At 42.2% G+C, this 26,397-nt stretch overlaps 3 protein-coding genes across 5 annotated transcripts; 2 read left to right on the top strand and 1 right to left on the bottom strand.

The window, feature by feature from the left end:
• The first annotated feature begins 549 nt into the window (after positions 1-549).
• Positions 550-6,776, top strand: LOC139623640 (ubiquitin-conjugating enzyme E2 G1-like). The gene is made up of 6 exons (XM_071482012.1): positions 550-966; positions 3,803-3,905; positions 4,014-4,111; positions 4,321-4,499; positions 4,603-4,710; positions 4,822-6,776. The coding sequence occupies exons 1-5, from the start codon at positions 924-926 to the stop codon at positions 4,687-4,689; spliced, it is 510 nt and encodes a 169-aa protein (XP_071338113.1). The 5' UTR covers positions 550-923; the 3' UTR covers positions 4,690-4,710; positions 4,822-6,776.
• Positions 6,777-9,035: 2,259 nt separating this feature from the next.
• On the top strand, positions 9,036-16,564 carry rad9b (RAD9 checkpoint clamp component B). 2 transcript variants are annotated; one of them, XM_071482004.1, is made up of 11 exons: positions 9,086-9,635; positions 9,968-10,038; positions 10,315-10,452; positions 10,653-10,767; positions 11,002-11,101; positions 11,538-11,644; positions 11,826-11,932; positions 12,889-12,953; positions 13,259-13,381; positions 15,038-15,260; positions 15,864-16,163. In XM_071482004.1, the coding sequence occupies exons 1-11, from the start codon at positions 9,488-9,490 to the stop codon at positions 16,011-16,013; spliced, it is 1,347 nt and encodes a 448-aa protein (XP_071338105.1). In that variant the 5' UTR covers positions 9,086-9,487; the 3' UTR covers positions 16,014-16,163. The 2 variants fall into 2 exon arrangements, with proteins under 2 accessions (XP_071338106.1, XP_071338105.1); XM_071482005.1 differs by lacking the exon at positions 15,038-15,260 and having other exon boundaries at positions 9,036-9,635; positions 15,864-16,564.
• A 441-nt stretch (positions 16,565-17,005) lies between these two features.
• Positions 17,006-26,096, bottom strand: pptc7a (protein phosphatase targeting COQ7 a). 2 transcript variants are annotated; one of them, XM_071482008.1, is made up of 6 exons: positions 25,482-26,096; positions 23,882-24,061; positions 21,936-22,134; positions 19,571-19,694; positions 19,352-19,481; positions 17,006-19,210 (listed from the first exon to the last, which is right to left on the bottom strand). In XM_071482008.1, the coding sequence occupies exons 1-6, from the start codon at positions 25,681-25,683 to the stop codon at positions 19,152-19,154; spliced, it is 894 nt and encodes a 297-aa protein (XP_071338109.1). In that variant the 5' UTR covers positions 25,684-26,096; the 3' UTR covers positions 17,006-19,151. The 2 variants fall into 2 exon arrangements, with proteins under 2 accessions (XP_071338109.1, XP_071338110.1); XM_071482009.1 differs by lacking the exons at positions 23,882-24,061; positions 25,482-26,096 and adding exons at positions 22,702-22,760; positions 22,854-23,867.
• Between the last annotated feature and the right edge of the window lie 301 nt (positions 26,097-26,397).

Below are 26,397 nucleotides of genomic sequence, written 5' to 3'. Positions count from 1 at the left end.
TACACATTTAGCCAAAAAGACAAAAGAGAAGCCGCCTGTTTGTGGACTTCCTCACAAGTGCCCCTCTTTAGTCTTTCATCCCTGAAAACAGTTGTTTATGCCACTGGAGTGACACAAATGCTTTCCTATATAGGGATATTTCAAACAACACATATAAGAGTCAAGCATGACGTATTCTGGTCTAAAAAGAAGTGAATATTATTATTATTGGTAATATTCAGTTACATTATGCTTCCTGGTGATACCAGACTGTTTCTCTGTTGGGTTGCAGGTTTCAGCAAAAATATTTTGCCCACTTTTTAACAATTTCATAAATTTATACAACAGTATTTGGGAAGAAGTGGTGTACTGCTTGTAAGAGATAATAAGACAGAGCAGCAGCCCAGACTATAAAATATTCAGTAAGGTCAGACGTCTGTAGAAACCAACCCACAATAAAACACCATTAACTGCGCAACAACCAATGAAGCGGTCGGGTAGTATCATTATTATCATAAACATCAAGAGTCCAGGGATTCTGCAGACACAGTAAAGCACTGATGTCAGATTGCGCCTTTGCTGACACTTGGCACATACAGTACAGTACTGTGTGTCTCAGGCGATGGCACTTAAATTCTAGTGAATTATTCAATCATAAATCACCTAGATCAGAAAGGTTAGTTTAGGGGGCAGGAAACGATGTTTTCCAGGTTAGTGCCTGTTGATTTCTCAAGAAACGTTGCCTTGAAAACACACAGATAAACACACACAGAGGCGACTGCGGACGCGCATGCGCACAGCTAAAGCCAGCAGCTGAACCTTGTGTCAAAACACAGAGGGAAAGCAGCGGCAGGCAGAGCAACATCTCTCCTCGTCCCCAGCCTCACCTGTTATTCGGAAAGTATTTGTCGACACAAAGTGTTTATCAATTACGTCCGCGTACCATGACCGAACAATCAGCATTACTTCTTCGAAAACAACTGGCAGGTAATGTGAATACAACATTGTAAGTCAGTGTTGTCTATATAATGGCCACCTACCTAGCAGCTAACGTTAGCTTTTTTTTTAGCTACGCAAAGCTATGTTTACGCCATAGGAGTAAGCTTAGAAAGCTAAGCAAGCAACATAAGGGGTTCCTTTATCACTGGAGTGCGTGGCTGAGCCGCAGTAATTAACTAATCTCTGGTGGAAATAAAGATATATTAATTGAGGTATACGTGGTGCAAATATCATCATATCTGAACCATCAAATGAATCGCATCGCCAACCTTGCTAACGGGCTAGCAAGTTCGACATTAGTTAGCTGACGGAACAAAGGAATAATCAATCCAGGGACTCATCTGCTCTGAAGACTTTAGCTTTGCTAATGATGGCTTTATGAATTCTGAAGCCTTTCATTGACAAATATGATACTATATCAGTCGCAACTGATTTAAATTACAAACTCACTTCCTAGCTGTATAAGATATTATCTAACGTTTGTGGTGTCAAATCGGGCTCAGACTGTAACGCTGCTTAGTTGTGAGGGCTTTTAAGAATGCGCATATAAGTGTTGAGGCTTCCAACGACGAAACTCGCATTTCTCTCCTTTTGCCTCATTTTGAGAATGATCACTGGTGTTATTACTGGTGGTGACAGTGGTGTCTTTTCTTTTTGATGCCAGACACATGGACTTGGACGCTGAGACTCAGTTTGGTCTGCAGCTGACTGACAGTCCGGCTCAGTGTCTGGATGCCTGTCTCACCCCTCGGCTAGATAAATGAATGGACTAGTTTTAAACGGAATTGTTATTTAAATATTTCGTATCAGTTTTTGACACCACTTGTCACCAAATTGAACAATGGTTGTTGCTGGCACTGATAACAGCTATTGTTAAATTCGTAATAGGTTTTTGACTCTGCGCCTTCATATGGATGATGCACAGATTTTCTGTTTATTCTATGGTGGTATTAAACAATAATTAATTTGAAAAGGTTATCTCTGAGAAAAATAGCATTTGTATTTAAAAAATGGCAAAAGTCAAATAAGGTCAGAAAACTAGATCAGCCTTTGAGATTAGGAAAATGTATCTGACCTGTATGACAATATGATGAGGGTCAACAGTCCAGACAATAATGACATTTATAGTATGCCATACAATATTATATAATGTTATCAGGGTCAACAGTCCAGACAATAAAGAAATTCATATTGTTGAATTTTTTTGTCCCGTCTGTACACTGTAGCCAAAGTGAACTGTTTTGATAAAGTTAAGACCTACTGTTTTAATATACTGCAATATACTGTTTAATATACTTGTTGTAACATTGACTGTGGACAGGATTCAGTGTTTTCCTATTAGTGCTGAAAACCCTCCACCACTGCATTCACTGCTTTAAAAAAAAAAAGACAGGCCAATATCCCACTCCATGACTGATATGCTAATGTTGGTTTCTGTGTGTGTGGGAATGTGAATCACAGTAGTTGAATGAATGCAGTGTTTCAAGTTGGTGATTCATGTCAACAGTAATTATTTTGGAAACCACGATTTGATTCAGTAAACATTAGTCAAGCTTTATATTCACAGAATGAACTTGGAACAATGTGAGACTATTACTTACTCTTCTACAAGGTGACAAACAGAGGTATCTTAAACATTCTTTCTGTCACTTCAGTAAATATTATGATATGATACGAAACACTGAAAATGAATGCTTAAACTACTCTTAAAAACAGTGGTGTATTTCATAAGGTTAAACAAAAGATATATTAGAGGATTGCTTCAAACACATTAGTCAATGTTAACACTGGAAATTGTTTTGAGGCACGCGTACAGAAAAATTATAGTCACAATCCAATATCAGGGGTGCTAATACAGCCCTTACCACTGACTCTGCTCTATGTCATTAATTTGCTGTGAACTCAACATTTCATGCAGCTTCTCCACAGTAGAGTTTGTATCAACAGCAGTTAACAAGACAGAAAAACATCCACTTTTTATTTACTTATACCTCCCATAATAAATGGTTTGTTAATGTAATTGAGTGAGTGTAGATTTGTTATTTCTGTCCCGGTTTTTTCATGATCCTCTGCCAGTGTTTACTGTGCAGGAGCTACTCTTCTCTGGTGTTGTGCGCCTGTGGCCTATTTTAGAATCAGATCCAAACCGAACTGTATGTTTACATTTCTTAACACGCGTTTGTTCTGCGCTTTGCTAAGTAAAGTTTCCTTTTTAGTTGAGGTAGAGTTTTGGTTCCAAAGTATTTTTCTGACATTCATCAAATCTTGGATCACTGTGAAACAGCCACTTTAAACTGGCTGGATTAGAATATTTGTCAATTTACCAATTGGTTTATTAGATTATCAGGTATCACTACTTTACTCACTGTCCCTCCTTTTTCCGTTCTTGGCTAAAGATTTTCAACATAACAGGAGGCAACTTTGGATGTTGACCTCTCCCAGATATACCTTTCAAACACTACCTAACTACTTATTTGGTCACACATGTAGACATGTCACTTTTATGATGTTACCATAGTTCTGTTTTATTTCCAGTTCACTGCATTGAAAAGAGAGGGCAGTACGGTGGGACAGTGGTTAGCACTGTCACCTGACAGTAGGAAGGTTCTGGGTCGAACTTGCCTGCCAGCTGGGGGCCTCTCTGTGTGGAGGCTGTGATTGACTGACGATCTGTCCAGGATGTAGCCTGCCTCTCACCCAATGTCAGCAGACATGCAGACTGCTCCAGCCTCAGGAAGACACTCAAGAATAAGCAGGTCCAGCTGATGGATGGATGGATGGATGCATGGATGTATTTAAAAAAACTGTATTCCTCTTTCCCCAGAGCTCAACAAGAATCCTGTGGAGGGCTTTTCAGCTGGTCTGATAGATGATGATGACATATACAAATGGGAAGTTGTGATCATAGGTCCACAGGATACCCTTTTGTAAGTGAGAAACTGTTTAGATTGAAGCATCTTAGCATCTTGACACATTTAAATATATATTATTTCATCTCATAATTTCTCATTTGCCCTGTTTCTTCTCAATTGCAGTGAAGGAGGGTTTTTCAAAGCATACCTAACCTTTCCTTATGATTATCCTCTACGGCCTCCAAAAATGAAGTTCATCACTGAAATCTGGCACCCAAATGGTAAACACATTCAGCTCACCCTTTGATGTTTGTTTACTGCAAATCTAAATTGCGATCACTTTGTCTGGGCATGTGATGAATGTTTGAATGCGACTGTTTTATTTTGAAGACTTTTTTTTTTGATTGAGCAGCGATGTAATCCTGACTTTAAGATGAAAGTCATCTTCAAATTATGTTGGTTGTTAAATTAATGTTCCAATTCTTCACAGTTGCGAAGAACGGGGATGTTTGCATCTCAATTCTGCATGAGCCAGGAGAAGATAAGTTTGGTTATGAAAAGCCTGAGGAGCGCTGGCTCCCAATCCACACAGTAGAGACAATCATGATTAGTGTTATCTCCATGCTGGCAGACCCCAACAGTGATTCACCAGCTAATGTGGATGCTGCGGTGAGTTACATGAATTATTCTATTTCCCTGACTCTAGAAATGTTTCATTGTTCAAGAAAAACTGACGACGTGCCAGTAAAAGAGTCTGATGTTGCTCTCACAGAAAGAGTGGAGGGAGGACCCTAACGGTGAATTCAAGAGGAAGGTGGCTCGCTGTGTAAGAAAAAGTCAAGAGATGGCATTTGATTAGGAGTCAATTGTGAATTCCAGGGTAAGTAAATTGACCTGTTTCAGCTAAGACTCCCATGTGAAACCTTGCTCCTGGAAATGATAGTAATTAAGTTTTGTGTGTGTGTGTGTGTGTGTGTGTTTTGTTTTTCAGTTAAAGGAGATGCCTTCAGAGGGAAAATTTCAGCAAAAGGCTTTTGCACCCCTTGTTTTGCCAGTCAGAGGAACTGGTTGGCTTCAACCACGTTTCTTTGAATGGTTGTCATTTTCCGCAAGATGAGCCAATTTGAGAACCCTACCAGCGAAATTAACCTGTTTCCTACCTGGAATTGTATATTTAATTTTATTTATTTGAAAAATTAATGATGTAAGATATGTCACTACTGTAAATTAACTTGCTTTTTTATCTGCTGCTGAACAGTTTCTACTTTATACCAGGTTTCTTATGCAATTTAGTGGTCAAGATTGTGTAAAACAAAACGAAAGCCCGTTATCATTAGGTCATCACTCGTCCTCCCTGCTGCACACCTACCACCGGATTAATGTCGGCCCAGCTAATCTCTGTCAATAGATGTGATTATTTTCAACACTGTCATTGAATCACTGTTGCCTTTCGTTGGCTTCACTTCCTCACAGTTTGCTTGTTGTTTCGAGGGACAGGTTGAGCACTTTTAGTGGGACTTTTAAACAACTTTCTTAGTCTATTTTTCTGAGAAACAGCCTCCTGTTAGCGTTTTCTTCTGATGCTGGTGTATGTCTGAGAGCTATAAAAACATGACTCTCAAACCTGCATGATCCACTCAGACAGCTCTGTTATCCATCATTGCCAGCCGTGGATGTATCAATGGAATGGCTTACTCAGTGATTTTAGAGTTATTGTTTTCTGATATAATGACTTGCACAAACATAGCTAATGCTAAGAGAAGGTTCGTGCCAACTTCTCAGGATCAAACTTTGTGAGGGTCTCGATCAGCAATCAGTAAGATACACCTCAAATATTCCTGACCCTTTACTATAACATGTGGTCTTCATCGTTGGTGAAGATGTCTATTGATTATCACTTAGTCTAATGTCTTTTCACAACGTTATTGTAGATCATGGACAACCATTGACAACAGTTTGTGAAAATAACCTAAGCTGTGATTATTCCACTTGTACTGGTTAACTGGCATCTGAGCTTACCTCAATTTAAAAGGAGAACAAATTTGACAAGGTTTATGGTTGTCTGAGTTGTTAATCTGTGAACATGGGCATATTTTAGGGGCTCCATAGTAGAATTAGGCTAGTCGTTCTTACCTTCTCTGTTGTGGCACGTTTGGCTTTCAGTGTATGGGTAAATGATGATTTTGTAAGTCACATTCACTTGTGAATTTAGCCTCTGAGGACCTTGGGTAGATTGTTGAGTAACATCTTGAGTTCTGATTGGTGCATACTTAGATAATATTTATCACCTTTACTATCACTGAATTTGGGCTATAACTCTTGATAGAGACTTGGAACAAGATAACTCACCACTTAGTAAAGTATAAATAAGTGTTGTGATGGGGATTGAACACAATAAGTTTTATTTTTTCAAGAATTTACACAGTCGTGTTCGGGTGGAGTCTGGAAACCATTGGCTTTTGTTCACTTTCATTGATTGTGTTGCTGACTATTAAGCCATGATGACATCTGTTTTAAAATTATGTTATACATGATTGATCTGTGACTGACATTGAGAAAAAAAAAAAAAGCTAACCATCTTTTGGCGCATGCAATCAGGTTTGAAGGAGTTGGGTATGTTTAAATAGGATACCATTGTTAGTACATTCTGAGTGAATGTGATGTGTACAGTTAGTAGATTTCTGTAGACTTGATGATCACATAACTGCTGTTGACATTACCTTTTTAAGTCAGAATTTTCTAACCTACCATGACCTCCTCTGACCGGTGTTCACTGTATTTGCACAGATTCGGTGCGTTTGAAATGTCATTAAGCAATACGCTCTGAAAATGGTGTGTCCAGGTAATCCACCCTAACGCCATTATTTGTTTTGGGGTTTTTTTTTTTCCATTATGTGTCAATGCAATGTATATTGGACATGATGCTCAATAAAGTGTGTAAACAGAGTGGCTTGTAATTTTGTTTGCGTTTTACATTTTAGATGAGAACACGCTCAGGGTTCAAGTGTATTAGCCCTCTGCTCTGTAACTGGAGCCCTGGGAACGGTGTCAGATTTCAGGGCTGGCTTCATTTCACACTAATGGGCTCTGCTGGCTGCAACACATGCTGAGCTGATCAAGGTGCCTCTCTGACATATCCACAGGAAATATTGTGATTGTATGTAACAATGAGAAAGCGGGTTACATTTGTCGAGCACCTGAAAAAAGAAAACTTGTTAAAAAATGGAGGTGGTCACGTTTTAATGAGGTAAGACAATGACATGGAGCTAATGGATGTAATGGATGGATTTATTTATTTATTGTTTTTTAAAATGGTGAAATTCTTAATTTTAGATCCACAGAGTCTAGCAAGAGATGCACAGATGGTGAGTCAAATGGTCTTTTAAATGACAACTATAAATATGAATAAACCTGTTTTCATTCTTGAATTACAAAGTGGAGGATTTGAATGTGAAAGCATCTGCAACTGCAGGAGTTTGTTTTCTCTTTGATGACTAAACTAAACCTCTCGTTCTCTGTGATGACCTCTCATGTCATTTCCAGTGTTGAAATTAGTACTCGGATATTACATTTAAGAGAGTGGTAACACTAACACAGTTTGAAATTACTGTTGTAGTCCTACATTCAAAATTTCAACTGAAGTTAAAGGACTACAGTACTCGAGGAAAAATACTCTTCAACTAATGTAAAAGTACCTTTTGTGCAGAATGGCCCTTTTTCAGTTTCACTGCCGGCTGTATAGGATTATTATTACAGTAACCTCAACATCAAGCAGCATTTTATGTAATGAAACTCATTTCAAGAACTTTATATACTTCATATATTTTAGGAGCTAATTATTACGTGTGTATGTGAAATGTTACTCTGCAGAATAATCAGAAACTACCTGTATGGCTGTCAATATTTCCTCTGAAATGTGGTGGACTACAAGTACAAAGTTGCATAAAATAGAAATGCTCAAGTAAAGGTTAAAGAAATAATAAGATTTTTTAATATTGTGAATTCACATCACAGAAGCATAAAGTACTAGCAGATGTACAACCAAGAAACATATTTTTTAAATATATAATTTTTACTAATATATTCAACATATTGAAATCTATGTGTGCTATGATACACTGGAATGCTCAAAATGTGCTGCTTAAATAACACCACAGGTTGTCTTAACTGACAGAAACGAGGCGTTGTGTTGTTACATGTTGCCTTTGGCAGGCCTTGAGTGTTTACCTGGTCAGCAGGTGAGGAAGGTGTACGCAGGCAGCCAGCACATGAAGACAATACACATTCCCAAATCTATGATGTCTGCACCCTTCTTACAGGTAGCCACATGAAGCTGGAACAGATGCTCAAGTTAGTTGTCTTTTTGTTTTTTGTAATGTCCAGGGCTTTAAGATGGTTGGAATGAGCTCATTATGATTATGATAATTATATTTCACATATGTAACAAGGTTACTGTCGTTCTGCCACGAACAATCACATCGGTTCTTGTCTCTACCTCAGCACCCTGCTCTCACAGCTGGACAGAGGCGCTACCTTTGCAGTATAGCAAATGTTTACAGTACAGAGCACATGAGGCGGCAGATGAAGCAGCACTATCTCAATGTGCTGCACACATGTGTTCAATCAGGTGTGTATCTAAATGCCTCAAACATTAACTTTGACCGCTTCCATCCATCTCATGTTGTGTTTTGTGTCTCCCAGGTCAGAATCCCACCTGCAGAAGGAGGTACGGGGATCATCAACATGGAGAAAATAGCACGTTCACGAAGGATGCAGGGAAGGATGTGGAGGCAAGGGCAAAGCCACAAGGGCAGAGGAAGGGCAGCAGCACAGCTACCTCTGATGTCATACTTCCAAAAATAGTCAACAGATAATGGATATGATGGCAAACGCGTTTACTGTTTTGAAGCCTTTAATGACCTTATAGTGAGTGTTTATGTTGATCTGTGAATCAACATTTATTTTGTTGAATCAGTTTTTCAAAAATGACGTCATGTCCCTAACCAAGAACAGTGTGCAGTTTTACACAGACCTACACATATTAGATGCACAACTGCATTTACAGTTCTAGTTGTAGTATAGTTGTATAACATGTCTAGTTATAATAGTTATCATAAAGTTTACTTGTATCTTTAATCATGTTATTATCCATGATACAATAATAAATATTAGATATTGTTTTCCTTTCTTTCCATTCTGTCAGAATTTATATATAGTGCAGTATCCTGTCAAATATCAAACTTTGCCACTTATTGCAGACCTAGAGACTTATGTATTTCTTTTATGTGAGGAAACATTATTCAATGATTTAGTGGGGCTAGTTGGAATCAATATGATTATTTATTTGTTTTAATCCATATCTGACAATGTAAGGTAATGTTCCTTTCCAACATTGATTTCGCTTATTTATTTATTTATTGCTCTACGTGATCCTTAACAATCAATATTTTAATAACTGATTTATATTCCTATATTTCTTGTGGCTCTAACATCTGTCTGGGTAATAAATGAAAAATAGCCGTTTGGCGAACTGATGCGTTAACAACCACGTTCACTGTTAAATAAACCAATAAATAGAGAACATTTCTTCAAGTGAATAAAATTATTAAATTTTACATGTGGCTGTGGAGGAGCCCCTTCAAGCCAAATTAGCCCTGATGTCAGCATTGCTCTATTTATTTATTGAGCTAAGCCAATTAGCTAATATATCGGACTTAATGTTAGCATCAGCTGCGCAGTTTACTCTGCAGGGAGTTCAACTCTCAGCGAACATGAAGTGTGTCCTGGAAGGAAATGGTGTAAAGGGTAATACCACAGGACCCCGTCAAAACACGAACAAGTTGAATTTGTTGTGACGAAATTGTTAATTTAAAAATGAACCTGTGCATAAGTTGTAGCAGCTCACATCAATGTTTGTAAAAACATTCATTTACGGTAAAAGTCAATGCTAGCTTGGCTAATGTAGCTCAATTTAGCTTCTAGTTTGTTATGCTAGCTAAATAGTTGCTATTGAACTTACTATACTGCGCTCCCATACTTTTAACTGTATTAACAACACAGTAATGTATTACAGTAGCACATCTAAACAATAGTATGTTGCTGGCCTTGAACCCTGGGGGCACCTTGCTGTGTTACAGTGTTTGGAAAGGCTGTTCAGGCCCTGTCACGGGTGGGAGAGGAGCTGTGGTTGGACCCCACGGATAAAGGGGTGAGCATCACCAAATGTTGCTGGACGGAAAACCCTGCAGTGGGATCATTATCACACATTCCTTACTCTAACCAGGGGAGTAGCCATGAAACCTGTCCCTTTTGGAGCACTTATGTTATCACTTGGGCCTTCCTCTTTCTTTTTTCAGTTTGATATTATTATATATGAGGCTTCTGTTTGTCAGATCCCTGTCTGCGCCCCTCTCTCTCTCTCTCTCTCTCTCTCTCAGCCAACAGCATCAGCCTGCTGTATTTAAACTGAACCTCTATCTTACAGCTGGCGCTGAGATCAGTGAACACTGCTCATTCTGCATATACCTGCTTCCTTTTCTCACCACTGTTCTTTGAGCACTACAGCCATGGATCCGGATCAGATCAGGACAGTGAAACCATCAAATGCAAACTGGTCATGAAGGTATATGTGTCACATTAGCTGTTCATTTTGTACAGAGCTCAAAGTGATGTCCCAGCTCACTACACAGGACAAATAATATTTTTTTGAGGACATTTGAGACAGTAGTGGAATAAAAACTAATCTGAACTAAGGCACAGAAATTATACAATGTTAAAACAGTGATGAAAATCTTTTCTAAAATATATCTCTTTGTTTTTAAGTCTGTGCTCCCACTTTTCCGATGTTTGACTTCCATTGAGCGAAATGTGGAACGATGTCAGATATCAATCAGCACTCCCAGTGACCAAGTGATAATCCAGTTTTTCTGCAGACACGGTGGGTAACATTACATTTTGTAACGTGAATTCATTGTTGGTCAAAGAAAGAAGTAGGATTTGCTTGTAAAGATGTTTTTTTTTTCTTTTTTAACAGACCTTAAAAACTATGAACCTTGTAAATGAGGAGTTTTGCTTTACCTGACCTCTGTTAACACTATGCTGCAGACACTGTATTGCATATTGTCAACACTTGGTGGCAGTGTGCTGCAAATATCCTCTGCTTTTCTGACAGGCATCACCAAGACACACAACCTTCGTTTCCATGAAAGTGAGCCTCTGCAGGCAGTGTTTTCCTCACACCTTTGCCCCAATGTGCTGAAGGCACCTGCCAGGTTTGCACCTCTGTTATCTACTCAAAGGCACACCCCTGTGATTTCATAGGATCCTTTTTACATAAACACAATCTTACTTCTTTTACGACTTAAATACATCTTTAACCTCTTCTCTATGTTATTCAGTCTGAAATGAATAAGTATATCATAGCTGCCAGCTGGATTCTGTGTAGTCCAGTCTGTGGAGAGAGAATGGGTGTTCACAGTGTTTTGCACTCTCAGCTGACTCTTGCCAGTCCCCTGAAACGCACATACACCTTCGGTTCAGTGTAATTCAGTTTAATCAGCCGGACTGACAAGGACATAAACATTAGAACCTCAAGTGTACCATCTTGGGAAAACCATCATCTATCAGTAGCACAGCATTAAAGTCAGACTCTCTGCTCATTGCTTGGTTTGATTCTGTAAAGGCTTGTTCTGCTCTGTGCCTCTGCAGGCTTCTTGGTGATATGGTGATGCATTTCCCAGTGTCCCAGGAGGAAATCACTCTGTCCATGACTCCTCTCAGAGTCAGTCTGAGAAATTACTGTGAGGGGGGAAATGGTGAGCAGACATTACACTGTGAATTGGCTCAGGCCCAGGATAATACTGTGTTGTATCAGCTTTGAGATTGACAATTTACAATCTTTAATGCAAACACTGCTTATTTAATTCTTCAACCACGTTAAAACAAACACTAAAATGTTGTGCAGATGCTATTTAATTGGATGTGCTTCTGGCACAGATCACATGAAGATGATGTACACTGAGATGTCCTTACACCCAGACGAGTTTGACAACTTTCAGGTCGGAGTGGACTCGGACATAACCTTCTGTCTGAAGGAGCTGAGGGTAACGGGGTTATTTTTGGCGGTCCCCTTCATACTGTCACATGAGAATATTATGTGTGTATATCGTTGTGTGTGTATGCAGAGAGAGAGAGTGTGAGTGAGTGTGTGTGTGTGTGTGTGTGTGTGTGTGTGTGTGTGTGTGTGTGTGTGTGTGTGTGACTGGCTCACCAGGAGCATTTCACATCTAACAGGTCATATTTCTGGTCCTGTAGTCTGGATACTCAAGTGTCCTGAGGCCTCTGCACCCAGCTCTCTGTATCGTTTTCATGTGAACTTTCCCCTCGGCCTGTGACTCATCTTAATGGCAAAGATACTGTGACCAGAGTGACGCATGTTAAACTACTACACAGATTATGAGTTCCAGACATGACAGGCTACACATTACTTCTGAAATGTGTAACCTTGAAGCCAAGTAGGAATGTGTTTGTATTTAAGGGCTGGTTCTACTTACTATTTATATTTTGAGCAAAAAGAAACATAATGTCATTTCCAGAGTAGCGTGCTCAGTAATCCGAAGTGGTTTGTTACAGTGCTTGCTGTCTTCTGTCAGCTTGGAAAAGAAAGCAAAAACAAGTTGGTTGGCCATTTGGAAATTTGGATAAACAGTCTTTGTGTTAGTCCAGTTAATGAGACTTGACCTGCATTAACACCTGCAGCTCTTGTCCCTAATATCTTGGAATGTTTCTTGGCGTCCTGCTGGGAGACTCCTCATTAGCCAGCCTAGTAGTCCTATTCGTGTCGGTTTTGGAAAATCGGGTTTGGGTGGATTAGAAATCAGGCTTCAAGTTGAACTTGGCCTCAATTTACTCAGGCATTGATATTTTTCTTTTTAGCCTGATCATTGCAAACATACTACAACATTGTTCTGGAAGATATCAGCTATAAGATGTTACAGTCATGATGTGCATGTACACAAACACGTCTTGCCAGTGACTTGCTGCTGCTCTGTTTTCCCAGGGTTTTCTGTCCTTTGCAGAGTCACATTGTCTTTCAGTGTCGGTCCACTTTGGTGCTGCAGGAAAGTAAGTGTCTTCGCCATCGTGATTAGCTTGAGTGTCTCGAGTTACAGAGACCAGTGTCCGCCTGTGTAGCACAGGCACTACAAACTGAGTGAGTAATTAACACCAGACGACCTCAACACTCAGTGCACTATTTAGTCTGTGGCTGATCAGTGTGATTTCCAGCCCTTTTACCAGCTATGAGATTTTCTGTTGGCTGGTAAAACAGCGAGAGATACTGTTGATTTTAACAATGAGAGCTGGAGTTGTTATGTTTCTGATACTGTCAGATATCTACTGCATCAATGTGTTATCGATGTCCTTTGCAGGCCTGTGTGTTTCTTCATGGAGGACATGGTCCTGGAGGCCACTGTGGTGCTGGCCACTCTGATGGACTCTGAAAACAGGGACCCCTCTCAGCCTATAGAGACCCCGGCCCCCAGTGCACCCAGGTAACAAACACTATGTGGAGTCTGGGCACACTGCTTTTAATCCTGTCTGCAGTAATGGGGATCTGTTACACCCTCAGCACAGTGGCACAGATAAGGGTAAGATTTATGTTCTTGTTATTCTGACCAGTGTGTCAGTGTCCTTGTCACAGCTGAATCTTCGCAGGCCCAGTTTCTCTTTAGAGAGAGTATAATTGAATCTCTCCACAGGGGCTCTACCTGAGCTTCTCTCCTGGCTGCAGTCAGTGGCCTCACTGGCTGTTTTTAGCTTCGTAAGAGTGCGTAGTGTAACAGCAGGCAGCCTTGTGTCTGTAACAGGGATAAATAGGGCAAGCTCAGGACATGTGGGGTTAGGTTAGAATCCTGTCGTTGTGACGTGCTATAATCCCCTCATCTCCGCTACGCTAACCTGTTTGTCTGCTCTGCCAGCGTCACTGTCCCGCTCTGCTAACTGTGACTAAAACTCTGTTGTACCACACTATCGGCTCTGGTGGATCTTGACGCACCAGCCCCAGTTGCACTGTTGAACATCTGGGCCACTCGTACTTTGGTTTGCTTGTGTGCACCATTGGGAATCTCCAGAGACATCGCTGACCTGATAGGCAGCTGGTGTTTCAGAGCTCAGGAATCCGACACCCTGCATCCCTTAACTTTTAGTTTCAGTTTTGCCATGAATCATTCAGGCTGTTTCTGAACATTACAGTGTATTTTTGTTATTCATGGCACACTCGTGTCTTCTGCCTCAGGGCCTTCAAGTGCAACTCTGAAGTCTGAGAGACTTATAAACCAGCTTGCTCTCTGTACGTCTTCCTGTTGTGTTCCTCTTGATGCTTCTGGTCTGGCTGCTCCTCTGTGGCTGATAACATGTGGTGTGGTTACATGCATGAGGTTGTTTTTATTGTTTGCTCATACTCAAGACTTAAAACATTCAGTAACAGCTGATATAGAGCTACACATCCTGTTCACGAATGTCTTCAAGCAGGTAAATATTCATGATGTCCTTGATATTACCATGAAATCTGAATGTACTACACAATTCTAAAAGCAACACTGAAGTTGGTAATAAAGTTTATTGTCCTAGTTATTCCATCTGACAGTTTATTATAGAAACATTTTTGAGTATGATTTTTATATTACTATTTGTCTTTATTTTAAGGTCTGGGAAAAAAACAAAAAAACTAAACACAGTGTTATCACTGAGGACAACACAGACACAACACAAGGTCAAAATATATTAAATGTTGCCCAGCAACATACAAACAGCAAGTCTTCCTATAAGAGTTGTGCAGAGAGAAGCCCAGTTTTTTAGCCTCATGGTCGTCAGTGTTGTGTGGGATCTCCTCTCTGGGCTTTGTGCACCTCTCCTCTTTTTGCCGCCTCTTATTTTGCCATTGCATTACCACAGCTCCATCAGACATGACAGTACGACCAATGCTTCACAACTCCTCACTGAGACATACTGTGACCTCACTGTGTTGTCTGTATAGGAGGAGAATTGTTATTGTGCTGCTGTAGAACGTGGCGTCGTGCACCAGTTACCTTGCACACAGTGTTATGTCTAATTTTCCCTGCTCAGGAACTGATCATTAGCTCTGGATGTCAGAGTCATGAACGGCTTGCTGCAGAGATGAGTGTGTTGTGTGTTGTGTGTGCTCCCAGGTGTGCAGATGTTACTGCTCTGCCTGTGGTTTCGTATGAGGCAGACAGCAGTAAGCTACAGCATATTCCTGCTGTGATGGAGCTGATCACATCCAGCCAGGGCAGCCCTATAATCAGCGCACCTGCTCTGATGCAGCTCCTTCCTCAGATTGGTGACTGGGACGGACTCTGTGTACCTGAGGAGGCTTGCACCAGTGCCGCTGCAACTCCTGCCTCCACCACGGTAACAAGCCTCCTGTTGTTTTTTCATTTTCACTGGAAACTGTGTGACCTTTGTTTGTTCCCTGAGACGTGCACGCGCCACAGTCTTGACAGGTTAGGTGGCATTGTGAAGTGCCAAAGTGCTTCAAGTGTTGTACTTGAGCCTGTACTGGGACGTGTGCCCGTAGTGCCATAACACCTCACCATGAGGTATGACTGAAGAAGACAAGCCAAGGTGACACTGGATGTGAGAGATGGGACGACTGTGTTCTGTCCATGTAATGAGTTGAACTGTTTTGTGGGAATCAGCCAAACACCAAACCATGAATGTTTTTTTTTTCTTGATCAAACTTGTTCTCTGGCTGACAGCTGGTCTTGCTCCTCTATGTTGAACATTTTGTTCTGACAATCTTACAATTTTTGCCCTATCAAGAGATGAATATCATGCTGTCAGACCAGTTTCCAGTGACCTGATGCAGCCCTTACATTTTAGGTGTAATTTAGAAAACTTTACTTACTAATTCAGCAAAAATCTAAAAGTAATAATAATTTTTAAAAAAGACGGCAACTCATTCCTGAATTAATAAAGTGTACACTAACCTGTGTCGTCTGTTTATCCCTGTAGATCTGCTCCCTCCTGTTCAGGGCCTTGTCCTCAGAGCAGGACGTTGATGGTCGTGCTGCCGTGTTGCCTGTTCTGGCATGTTTCAGCGACACGGAGGAGGAGGAGGAGGAGGATATGGAAGACGACTACACAAGAAGCCCTTCACTCTGAGAACAGAGCTGCCACTTGGTTCTCATCTTCACTTTCTGCGCTGCTGCCACAGCTTTCAACGGCAGTCAGGGCAATTTATGATGATCTAAATTCATCTGTATTTAATGTAGTTTGCATTTTAAGGTTTAAGCATTTTGTTTGTGGCTAAAATGTTGCATTGCTTGTTTAAACTGTTTTTCAAAGTGTTAAGTTTCCTCACAATGTTGAGTTGAAATTGAAAAGAATGTATTTATATTTAATTATTTATCAAAGAATATATCAATTAACATGTTCTGGCAATTTCAGTGTGTAAAATACATTCGTCATCTCAAATGAGGGGAAATAAAAAAGTCATCTTAAAGATGCCACACCTGTCTGTTCAATTCAGTTCAATTTATATAGTGCCAGATCACAGCATGGTCTCACAGAAGAATAATAATATAGTATAATATTATAAAGAGAAACCAAACACTTCCCTCCATGAACAAATACTTGGCTACAGTGGAGAGAAAAAAAACTCCCTTTTAGCAGGAAGAAACCTCCAAAAGAACCAGACTCAGGGAGGGCTGGGTGGTCGACCGGTAGAGAGAAAGAGGGGGGAGAGAGAAGAGAGAGAGGCCAGGAACAGCTACATATACTGTTGTAATCAAGCACTATCAGACTGTCGTTAAAATGGTGATATGTACAGATGTAATAATGTTATTAACAATAACAGCAGCAGCAGTAATAATAATAATAATGTGTGGAGTAGCAGAGGCAGATTCTGCTGTTGATGGGAGTCAGTCAGGAGGAATGTGGAGCACACACTAATGGTACAAGATGTTCTTATGCATCATCTTTTTCTGGCCTGGATGCAGAGTGAAGTGTGATGGTGATGGTGGGAACAAACAGCCCTTGAGCCATGTAGCCTGCAGCTGTGAAGAAAATGTCTCTGCAACGTACTTTCAGTACTCAGGTGTACCAGAACCACCTGCAGGTTTACACTCAGAAACCACACATCACACACAGCAGGATAATAAATACTAGACCCTTTATTTATATATTGTACAGATTTTAAAATGTTTATTCACAGAGCTTAGATCTGACGTATGTATGTCTATGTGCATATGTATATACACACACAGACATACACACACGCTGTGGTTGTAACAAAGTAGAGTAAGATGAAGTTGATGGGAGACAACAGGGAAGAGAGTCAGGGCAGGTGTGAGTCAGGAACCACAAGGCTAACAGTGACTGGGAGCGCTGTAATGTTAAGGCTGCATAGATTGTCCTCAGTGCTGTGATACTTCAAACTCACATTTTGACCATTCACTGCTCGCTCTGCCTCAATCTGCTCTTCCGTGCCCATCAGCCCCATGTCAGAGTGACGCCTGACGCTGCAGCCCTCCAGTGTGAACTTGTCAGATTAAGTAGGGAAACAGTCCGTTAGACAGTGCAGCTTGTAAACAGTGATGTGAAGACCCACAGGGAGGATTTTCTAAGCATGCGATGGCTTTATCACTATTCCTAAGCTCCTGACTGAGAGCAGAGAAGCAGATTTCAGGAGAAAAAAGGTTGAACATGCTGTAGATGAAAAAACCTAGTGTTAAGACAGCAAGGCATGATGGGAAAGCTGTCTTGTCTCTTATGGCTACTTAACAGTTTCAGGCTTTGTGCTCTGTACCTGGCACACAGTCGGGCATTTAAGGAATTACGGACATTTCTGCCAGTATCAACAACACCTGATACAAGGCACATCATCACAACATCTCAGTAAATGTGGATTTTACAAAGAAATACTTTCAGCTGTGGGTGAAAGTAAATGCAGAGTGCAAATCTGCAGTGATGTAATGGAAACATAATGACCATTTTTCACTTGAAACCTGCAGTGACCTGACTGATGACTGTGCCGTTGGAGCTCTACAGCAGAAAGGGAGACGCTGATTGTGAACAACAGTTTCTAAAGCTACTCCGATGTGATTAAACCAAAGAATTCAACATTCCCACTGAACAAAGACGTTACAAAAATACATTTGGTCATCTGACCAACATCCACTGTGTTGAGTTTTTTCAGATATGCCTCTTAAGCTTGTGCGTTTAGGGCTGCAAAGACCAATTCAGCCCAGTGGATATGGAGAAGTAGCCTTCACATCCATTTCATACACACCGACTACACATAATCAATACACACACTGACAAGCACGTTAGGGCATCCATCAACCAAACACATATTCACACACACGTCACAATCACGACTGTAGCAGCAGCAGCTAAGATTAAAGGGAGGGATCAGTTTGACACGATATCTCCAGAGACTGTACAACTAATATATACTCCCATGAAGTAACAACATGTGCAACATGAGTTGCACTGGTATGGAAAAGGCAGCTGCCGCTCTTTATCAAATCTTATTGGATCAACCTGCACGGAGAAACTAACCAGGCATACAAATGTCACACACTCCTTTTTTTTTTTTTTTTTTTTTTTGGCAAAACTTTAACAAAACATCCCAGAACAGCACACCACTCATATCTTCTCATTTAACATGAGCTCTCTGCAGCCACATACGAAGTTCCAGGCCCTTTGTCGAACACCCACTTTCACAAAGTAGCCCATTTATTAAGCCCTAATCCTTCCGTTTCCTGAGCACTTCCCTTCTTGACATTATTGGAGGACTGTATCTTTCCCTTCCGGCGGCCCAGCAGTGGGCCTCTTTAACAGTCTAACACCTCCTGTCTGGCTATGTCTGCCCCTGTTTCTGAAACTCAAACTTGCCTGAACTACCCATCGGGAAGAGAGGACTTATCCTCGTCAAACAGGATCCTCATCTCCAACATGCCCAATGACTGCTTATCCTGGGCAATGGGATTATCCACTGAGCTCTGGAACACTGCAAAGATGCCAACACTGCAGCCTGGCCAAGAGGGTGAGTCAGGCCTCCGGTCCGCTGCTCTTTATTCAGCAACTCTCTGATGTACACGGTCACAGAGACGTGGGCTTGTAGGAGACGTTTGGAGGGAAAACGGGGGTGATGGTCAGCTGGCGGTTGAGGCAGACTAGAACCAGCGAAATGCGGGGGAAGCATCTGACATTAGTCCTTCATCCTGGCCAGCAGGAATCAAAGCAGTCCGTCACCTGCAGAGGCAGATGCCCCCCTGTCCCAGCTCCACGCAGACTCTAGTCAGTGTACTCTGCCACTATGGACAGCAGCACTGTGATGTCATCTGGCTTTCCTCCTGGACAAAAACAGCAGTGTCCTGTCAGGATGGCGCTCACCAAAAATACAGTTTTAACATTTCCTACCTAGAAAATATTCATGTTGTGTCATTTTCCACCTGTTGGCATCAGTTTGCATTCGGTTCAACTGAGACACTTACCTCTTACATTCAGCCCGTTGTCACAGGCAAACTGTGCAAAAGGCGACATGTAGTTGGGGTCATACGCCAGTACATGGGCCTGCTCTGCAATGCTGCGGGCAGTCTGCTGGATGCTCTCATAATTTGTGTTCTGAGGAGCAAAAACAAAGCAGGCATGAAGTTAGTATCCCGGACATATTTTTGATCCCACCCCCACCAGTGAACCCGGTTGTGACTTGCCTTGAGCTTCTTCAGCTCTTGCAGGATCATGTAGTCGGGCATGTTGTCGAAGAGCCCATCAGTGGCGGTGAGGATGATGTCACCGAGCTGGACGTCGAAGGAAGAGCTCTCCGCAGCGTCAGGGCTGAGGGCACAGACGCAGTGAAGTCAGGCGGAGAACACTGCATGTGATGCTTTTGGTAATTTAAGCGATTCAGTTTTAAAATGTGTTTTTTTTTCCTCCTCACTAAAAATACAAACTAAGAAGCTTCTGTTAAAAGCCTTTTCCTTGCTCCCTTCGCTAACTCTCCTGTTTTACACCCCCATACAGGAAATCTGTCCCGTCTGACCTGATAAATTAATCTGACCCGGCCTCTCCTCTACTCAAGGAATACTCTCTGATTACAGCAGATTACTCTACCCAGTGGGAAAATGGACTGACAGGCTACTGATACTTCACCTTGGCTGCAGACATGTAATCCCATGCTGGATGAGAATAAATTCAAGGAATCATCACATGGGGGTTTTGGAAAAGAACACTCAGGTCTAATAAAACGTGCTGCCATTATGATGGTGGGTGCTACAAATACATATAGGCAGGAACCAAGTTAGTTTGCCAGTGTCAAGTTCACTTCTTGGAAGATGCCCTTATCCTGCTGCACAGCCTCCAGCCAAACATGAATGTTATTCATTACAAACTGTGTGGACACACGGAGCCACAGGAACAGCCTGTCCTGTCCTGTGATTCTGATGCAGCTGAAATTACAGTTCACACAAAAAACAACTGGAAAGCTTTTCACAGCACAGGTAGAGCCAAAGGAACAGACTGCTGCACACATGATACAAGAGCCAAGAGTGAGAAGTGCATGTGAAACTGGAAGTGACTGTTTCCACACACACATTTCCTGAGCAGCTGTAATTGGACTGAATGGGCCGCCATGTCTGGATTCATCATCCAAATCCATGAGCCAAAGCCATTTCTTAAATGCCAGGCACAGACACTTTAGATAATTATACACTGATAGCTGTGAAGTGTCGGAGTTTCAGTTCTCTGGCCGTGTGAAGCGGATGCAGATCACCACACTGCAGCACAACTGAAACATGGACTTGGACACGGCCACGTGTGACATGTTTGTTTTATAGTTCAGTCAGATCGATGCGAGGACTGTAATCCATTTCCTCTCAGCAGCCCTCTTGTTTTTAATTCTTTGCACTGTCTTTATTTATTCCTTTTCTTTCCAGATGTATCTATATTCTGATTAAATCAGTGGTCGGACCTGATGTGTATGTGTTAGGGGTGGATGGTGATGTGAGGGAGGGGCGCGCTGACCCTGCATCTATATGATTTATTTATTAGTACATTGTTGCATTATTCAGCTCAAGGGCTGATTTGTTACAAAACCAATTAAGTTAATGTTGAAAAAAAATGATTTTCAGAAGTAATTTTTCCACAATAAATATTCAGCTGCATGTTGAACTTGAAAACTTGTCTCTTCTAGACATGTATGTTGCCACAGTCTCCCTCTGCATGCTCAAAGGTGAATTTTCCAAACACTTCTTATAATCTTCTGTCACAGGAAAGTTGTCAGTTCTGACCCTCACACTCTTTTCCATCAGTTGCCATGTTCGTGATCTAAGACTGGAAGCTTAATCTGCTGTTGCACTCAGTGTAAATCACTGTAAATCTAAATGGCTGCTATATAAATAAAGTTGCACTGAACTGAAACGACTAAAATGCACAAATTAAAAGCTAGTATAATTTCAAGAACCACATCAAATACACAACAAGGACTGGAACACTTACAAGAAATAAAAATAAAACTCTGTGATTCTGTGCCACTGGTGCAGTTCAGGTTCATCTACCATCAGTTTTTGAGAAATGCTTTTAAGAGGCTCAAAATAATCAGCGTGATTCAAGACTGAGCAAGCGAAAAGCTGGCTGAGCCTGCTGCTGCAGGATTGGCTGCAGACTCTTCAGTTGGCCCATCAGCCCACACAGACTTTGACCTGGGTGAGAGGGAGAGCTGGGCAAACATCCAACGCCTGGCCTGCACTCTACTGACATCTACGGTGCCGCTGCTGCTTGGCACGCCACACCAACGAGACACAGCAGCACGTGGCCCCCGATACACTGTTACACACAGCTTAACACAGCACAGTCGCTAATTCACTAACCACTGCTGCATGAGAGGGACAGCAGCACGACTGCGTGTTCTGCAGAGCAGTTTATTAAGGATGAGCGCCTCTGTTGTGTGTGCATGTGATCTGTATTGTTATCAGGGTGCGTTGGGCTTCATCACATCTGCTGCACAGAACACATGAATGATCTCTTCTCTATCAACTGTTCCATTAATTATTAAGTGCATAACTCCCCCCCTCCCCTCACCTGTCACTGAGGACGGCCCCCTCAGCCCCTGGGGGAGCGATGGACAGCTGGAAGGGCGTGTTGAAGTAGTGCTGCTGCTCATCTGAGCGGTGGACCACCTCCCCTCCCCGGACCACCAGGAAGCCCGAGTCCCCCAAGTTGGCTGTGTGCAGCCGGTGACTCTGCCGGTCCAAAACCACAATGCAGGCCGTGCTGCTACCTGCACACACACACAGACACACACACATGCATTTGTTTTCAATTACAATGCAAAGGGTGTAATCATCATCATCAGCTGGGTCTGGGTAAATGTACCTATGCCACTGAACATTCATGGCAAAGTGCTGCAGGAACTGATGCTCTGAAAATGTGTGTTCTTTACAACACATTGTGTGTTGTTTTGAAATGAGAACAGAAGCACACACTGCAGCCTACAAACATGTCAAGGTGCTATAACATGGAACTGTGTGAACATATGAAACTGCAGGAACAGGTCAAGATGGTAAACAGTGTTTGGTAGCAAACATACTGTAGAAACACTGATTATCATTTCACAAAGGTGTGTCAGTACAAATCACATGCCACATGCGAGTACAGGTGTTAGCAGTGACATTAACAATAGCTGCGTTCTGTTCACGTGTCCCAGTAAACAATGACAGTGTGATAACAAGCCGGCATGAACAACACTGGGATCCTTACCCTGAATCAGCTAAATGGAATTCAGCCATTGTTCGCTTCAATATTTAAACCTGTGCTTTTCCTCCTGTGAAGACAGCTTCAAACTTACCCTTTAGATTTTCTATATGCATAAAGAATTTCCATGAAAATGTCTGGATGAAAACAAAGCTGCAGACAAAAAAAAAAAAAATCAGTCTTTTCCTCTTGAATTTTCTACAGCCACACATCTTAGGAAATTATTCTATGTTTATGGAAAGATACCTTCTTATAGTGCATTTAGGAGACTGATGAATGAGGTTGGCCTGTATACACAAAGTTGAAATACCACAATCAGCGTAGCTGTTGTCATCATTTTTGGAGTCCCACCATCTGGGAGATGGTGAGGAGGAAACATGAGCTCGTGAAGCAGGCAGACAGCGTGCAGCCACACCCTGCTGGTGATTCATCTGGCACACCAAAATACGCTCTCTGGGATCAACCTTCAAAACCCCTCACGCACTGTGACTCACTCGCTTTCCTCCCTGTTTTCTCTCCAGCAGTACAATTACACACACTGCCGGCCTCAAGAACATTCTCTCTGCCGTGAAGTAACAGCACAATGCATTCTTGTTTCCCTTGCAGCACATGTGATAACGGGATGGAAAAGTACTGAAACTCCCAGGGACACACATCTGTTTGTAAAAACACTTGTTCGCTGATGCTACATGTTTGTGCGTGCCTTGTTGTCGGAAAGTGGTGCGACGGAGGAAGGGGATTCTGGAAGTGAACTGCATGGGGCAGGTTGGGACTTGGGGCATTCCCAGGATTTGTTAATGGGATCTGGCTGTTCTCTGAGTCATGATGCAAAAATCTCCAACCAGCCACCACTAAACTGAACAGACGGAAATAAACAACCTAGCCCTACGTCGTGTACTCAGATCCAAACCACACGCAGGGTAAACCGTACACAGGATAGACTGACATACATAGTCCAGCTGTTTAGTGAGCTTTTAAATGCACTGAGTAGGATAACCAGGAGCACCACAGGCTGTATTCCCATGAAAACAAGTTTAGTGCGAATGCTTCAGAAAAGACCTGAGCTGTGTTGAGGTACCACACAGTTGTACACGTGCCAGGCTTAGGTGCCTTTCCATACTCTGGTTAGAAGTAGAAGTATGTATTCACACAATCAAAGTGTTCCGTGATGCGTGATACAGGCCACTCTACTTTAATGTGCCTTCAAATCAAATCAAAGTCTGCATGACTCCCTCTGCACACTGAAGTCCTGTGTTTCCAGAGGCTTCACTCACCCAGTAGTGGCACTTTGTTCTGCAGCAGCTCATAGTAGCTGGTCGTGAGGACTCCCACAGGGTTGCTGGGCACGAAGCGTCCTTCCTTCACCAGCCTCTCACACGTCTTCATCAGCGTACCTGAAAACTGTGACGGGTCTACGCCATAGTCTCGCCAGCCACCAACCCCATCTGCCACCCCTAGAGACAGACAGGGGTTGATTTAATGAACATAAAGAACATTTACAGCTTCCTTCAATAATATTTGCATTTTGTATTGTACAAAACGCTGCTTGTTAAACCTCAACTAATTGTTCCAGTTCAGACAATAAAGATTTGAAGTGAAAATGACCAAGGAAATACAAAGACAATTTGACATTCCTCAGACTGGTTCCATGACTGAGACACGAGAACAATGCCATGCAGCTGCACGACAAAGAAAAACAATGGGCAGTTTCACCAAGACGCAAACAGGACAACCGGTCCAGAAAAAAAACTGAGTTCAAGAAATTCAGGAAATGTCTCGGACTGTCTGAAACACCTGCATCAATAAAGATTTCATCTTTGACCTGTCATGCTTTCATTTATTCCTCATAATGTTGCATAGAGTCCATCTGGCCATCTACAGAAGTTAACACTTATTTCACATAGTTAAATATCGCTAGATGGATATTAATATTTGGTGTAGTTCAGTGCATTTTAGGCATTTTTATTGCATTTTCTCTCTCCCTCTCTCTCTAGACCTAAAATTCTGTACCCTTAATTAAATGCACCAAATCCATAATTGTAGCCTTCATAAATCTTTCTATAGAAACATGCTCTGATTTGTAGATTCGTTAGTGTGCTTGTTCCCATAGGAGCATTTGATAAGGTCCAAGATTTTCCTAGAAAGGAAACTTTAGTCTCATTACTCCCAGGACGCCAGCATCTGCTCCACTGACCATACAAGGATGGCCCTCTGCGTCTCCTCGGGCTGTGCCAGAACACAGAAACAGGCCTGCTGGAAGCAGACACACAACTTTGCAACTCATCAACCCTCAAGAACCCTCCAAAAATAACTTGACTAAGTGAGAGGATGTCCTGATTTTTGTTTCCTTGAGTGTCTTGATTAACTTGTAATGCAGAGACATTCAGCAGAGCTGCATTCCTGCAGAAGTATTTTCAAATAGGCTGTTTATATAAGAATCACGGCTCCTATGCCGAAGAGTCATTTTAATCAGCCCTCACTGGAGCAGACTTTAAAGCCTGCATTGTTATTACTTACTTCAGACGTTAATGGTGTAAGGAATGAACTCACAATATGAACCCAAGGGTTCAAGTTCAAGCCCACTAATTACAGAGGAGACACAGCGAGGTGTTGCAGGTCGACATCACAGAGCAAAACCACTGAAGCACAGTGATGTGATGGTGGCAGTGGATTTGCCAATGTCAGGGTCCTCAGGGCACTTCCATGAGCTTCCTGGACTATATGTTCTTTTAGTTAAACAGGTATGACAGGTATGACGGCATTCAGATAAAGGTGATGACCTTTGACCTGTCATTCACGTCATAGCCAGGGTTAACCGGGGTGACGTCGCATCACTTGGTTAATGTTTCTACAGCAAACAAACCACTTACTCACCTAAAACATCGGCGGATCTGTGCCGGGCTATGAAGCATGCGTCGTCCCCATAGCACATCCCTTTCTTCAGGATGCCTTTACGGAAATCCTTGCCGAAGCCGCAGCTCGCTGTCACCAGGCTGTAGTCGCGGCTGTCTGTTTGAGAAAGTCCGCCGATCACAGCTCTGGCAACCAGTCTACCGTACGACAGCACGGACAACATCACCTACACACCAGCGCCCACCACACGAGCCGGCCAAGCTAGCAACCCTGCTAGCTTAGCGTCGATGTGAGCACACAATGCCTGCTTGCTAACTTGCTAACGAGGCTGGAGACGTGCGGCTGAGCTAGCCAGACACTGCCGCCGCTGCCGACGACAACAGCCGCCACGCAGGCATAGACGATGCCTTCCGCTGGGGTCGTCAGCACAGCCCCCGGGAGCGTTGGTCCTGCGCCGTGCAAACCGAGAGAAACTCACAGGAAAAAGTCACCTCGTCCGCTCCAGTAGACCCCTAAGTTTTGTTTCTCCGTGGCCATGGTGCCAGTTCTGCCTCTGAGCCACTACATAACACAAACCGTGAACCCGCCGTCCTGTGGCCCTGCACACTCTGCTCCGCTCGCTGGGTCTTGTGACTGCTCTGACGTCAGACATTACGCAATCTACGTTTCCTAATAAGGAAGTACCGTTTCCACTCGGCTTCTGATCGTACTCAGTAATAACACCATGCGCTGAGAGGTATTGAGAGTAGGTACACATTCTGGTGGAGAAATTGACTGTGAAAAAACTTTTTTGAAGCATTAAAAAACGTAATAGGAGGAAAAAAATCGTGTCATAAAAAATAAATAAGGAATAGGAAACAGATGATTCCTCCTGAAAAATTATGCCAATAAAAATATTGCATTTTTTTTTTTTTTTTTACAGCTCTTGTGCAATGTA

The sequence above is a fragment of the Trachinotus anak genome, unplaced genomic scaffold (assembly GCF_046630095.1).
Source record: "Trachinotus anak isolate AG129_WGS33_773 ecotype Australia unplaced genomic scaffold, CSIRO_AGI_Tana_v1 ptg000008l, whole genome shotgun sequence".
Taxonomy (NCBI): domain Eukaryota; kingdom Metazoa; phylum Chordata; class Actinopteri; order Carangiformes; family Carangidae; genus Trachinotus; species Trachinotus anak.
This window is presented reverse-complemented; position numbering and strand designations above follow the sequence as displayed.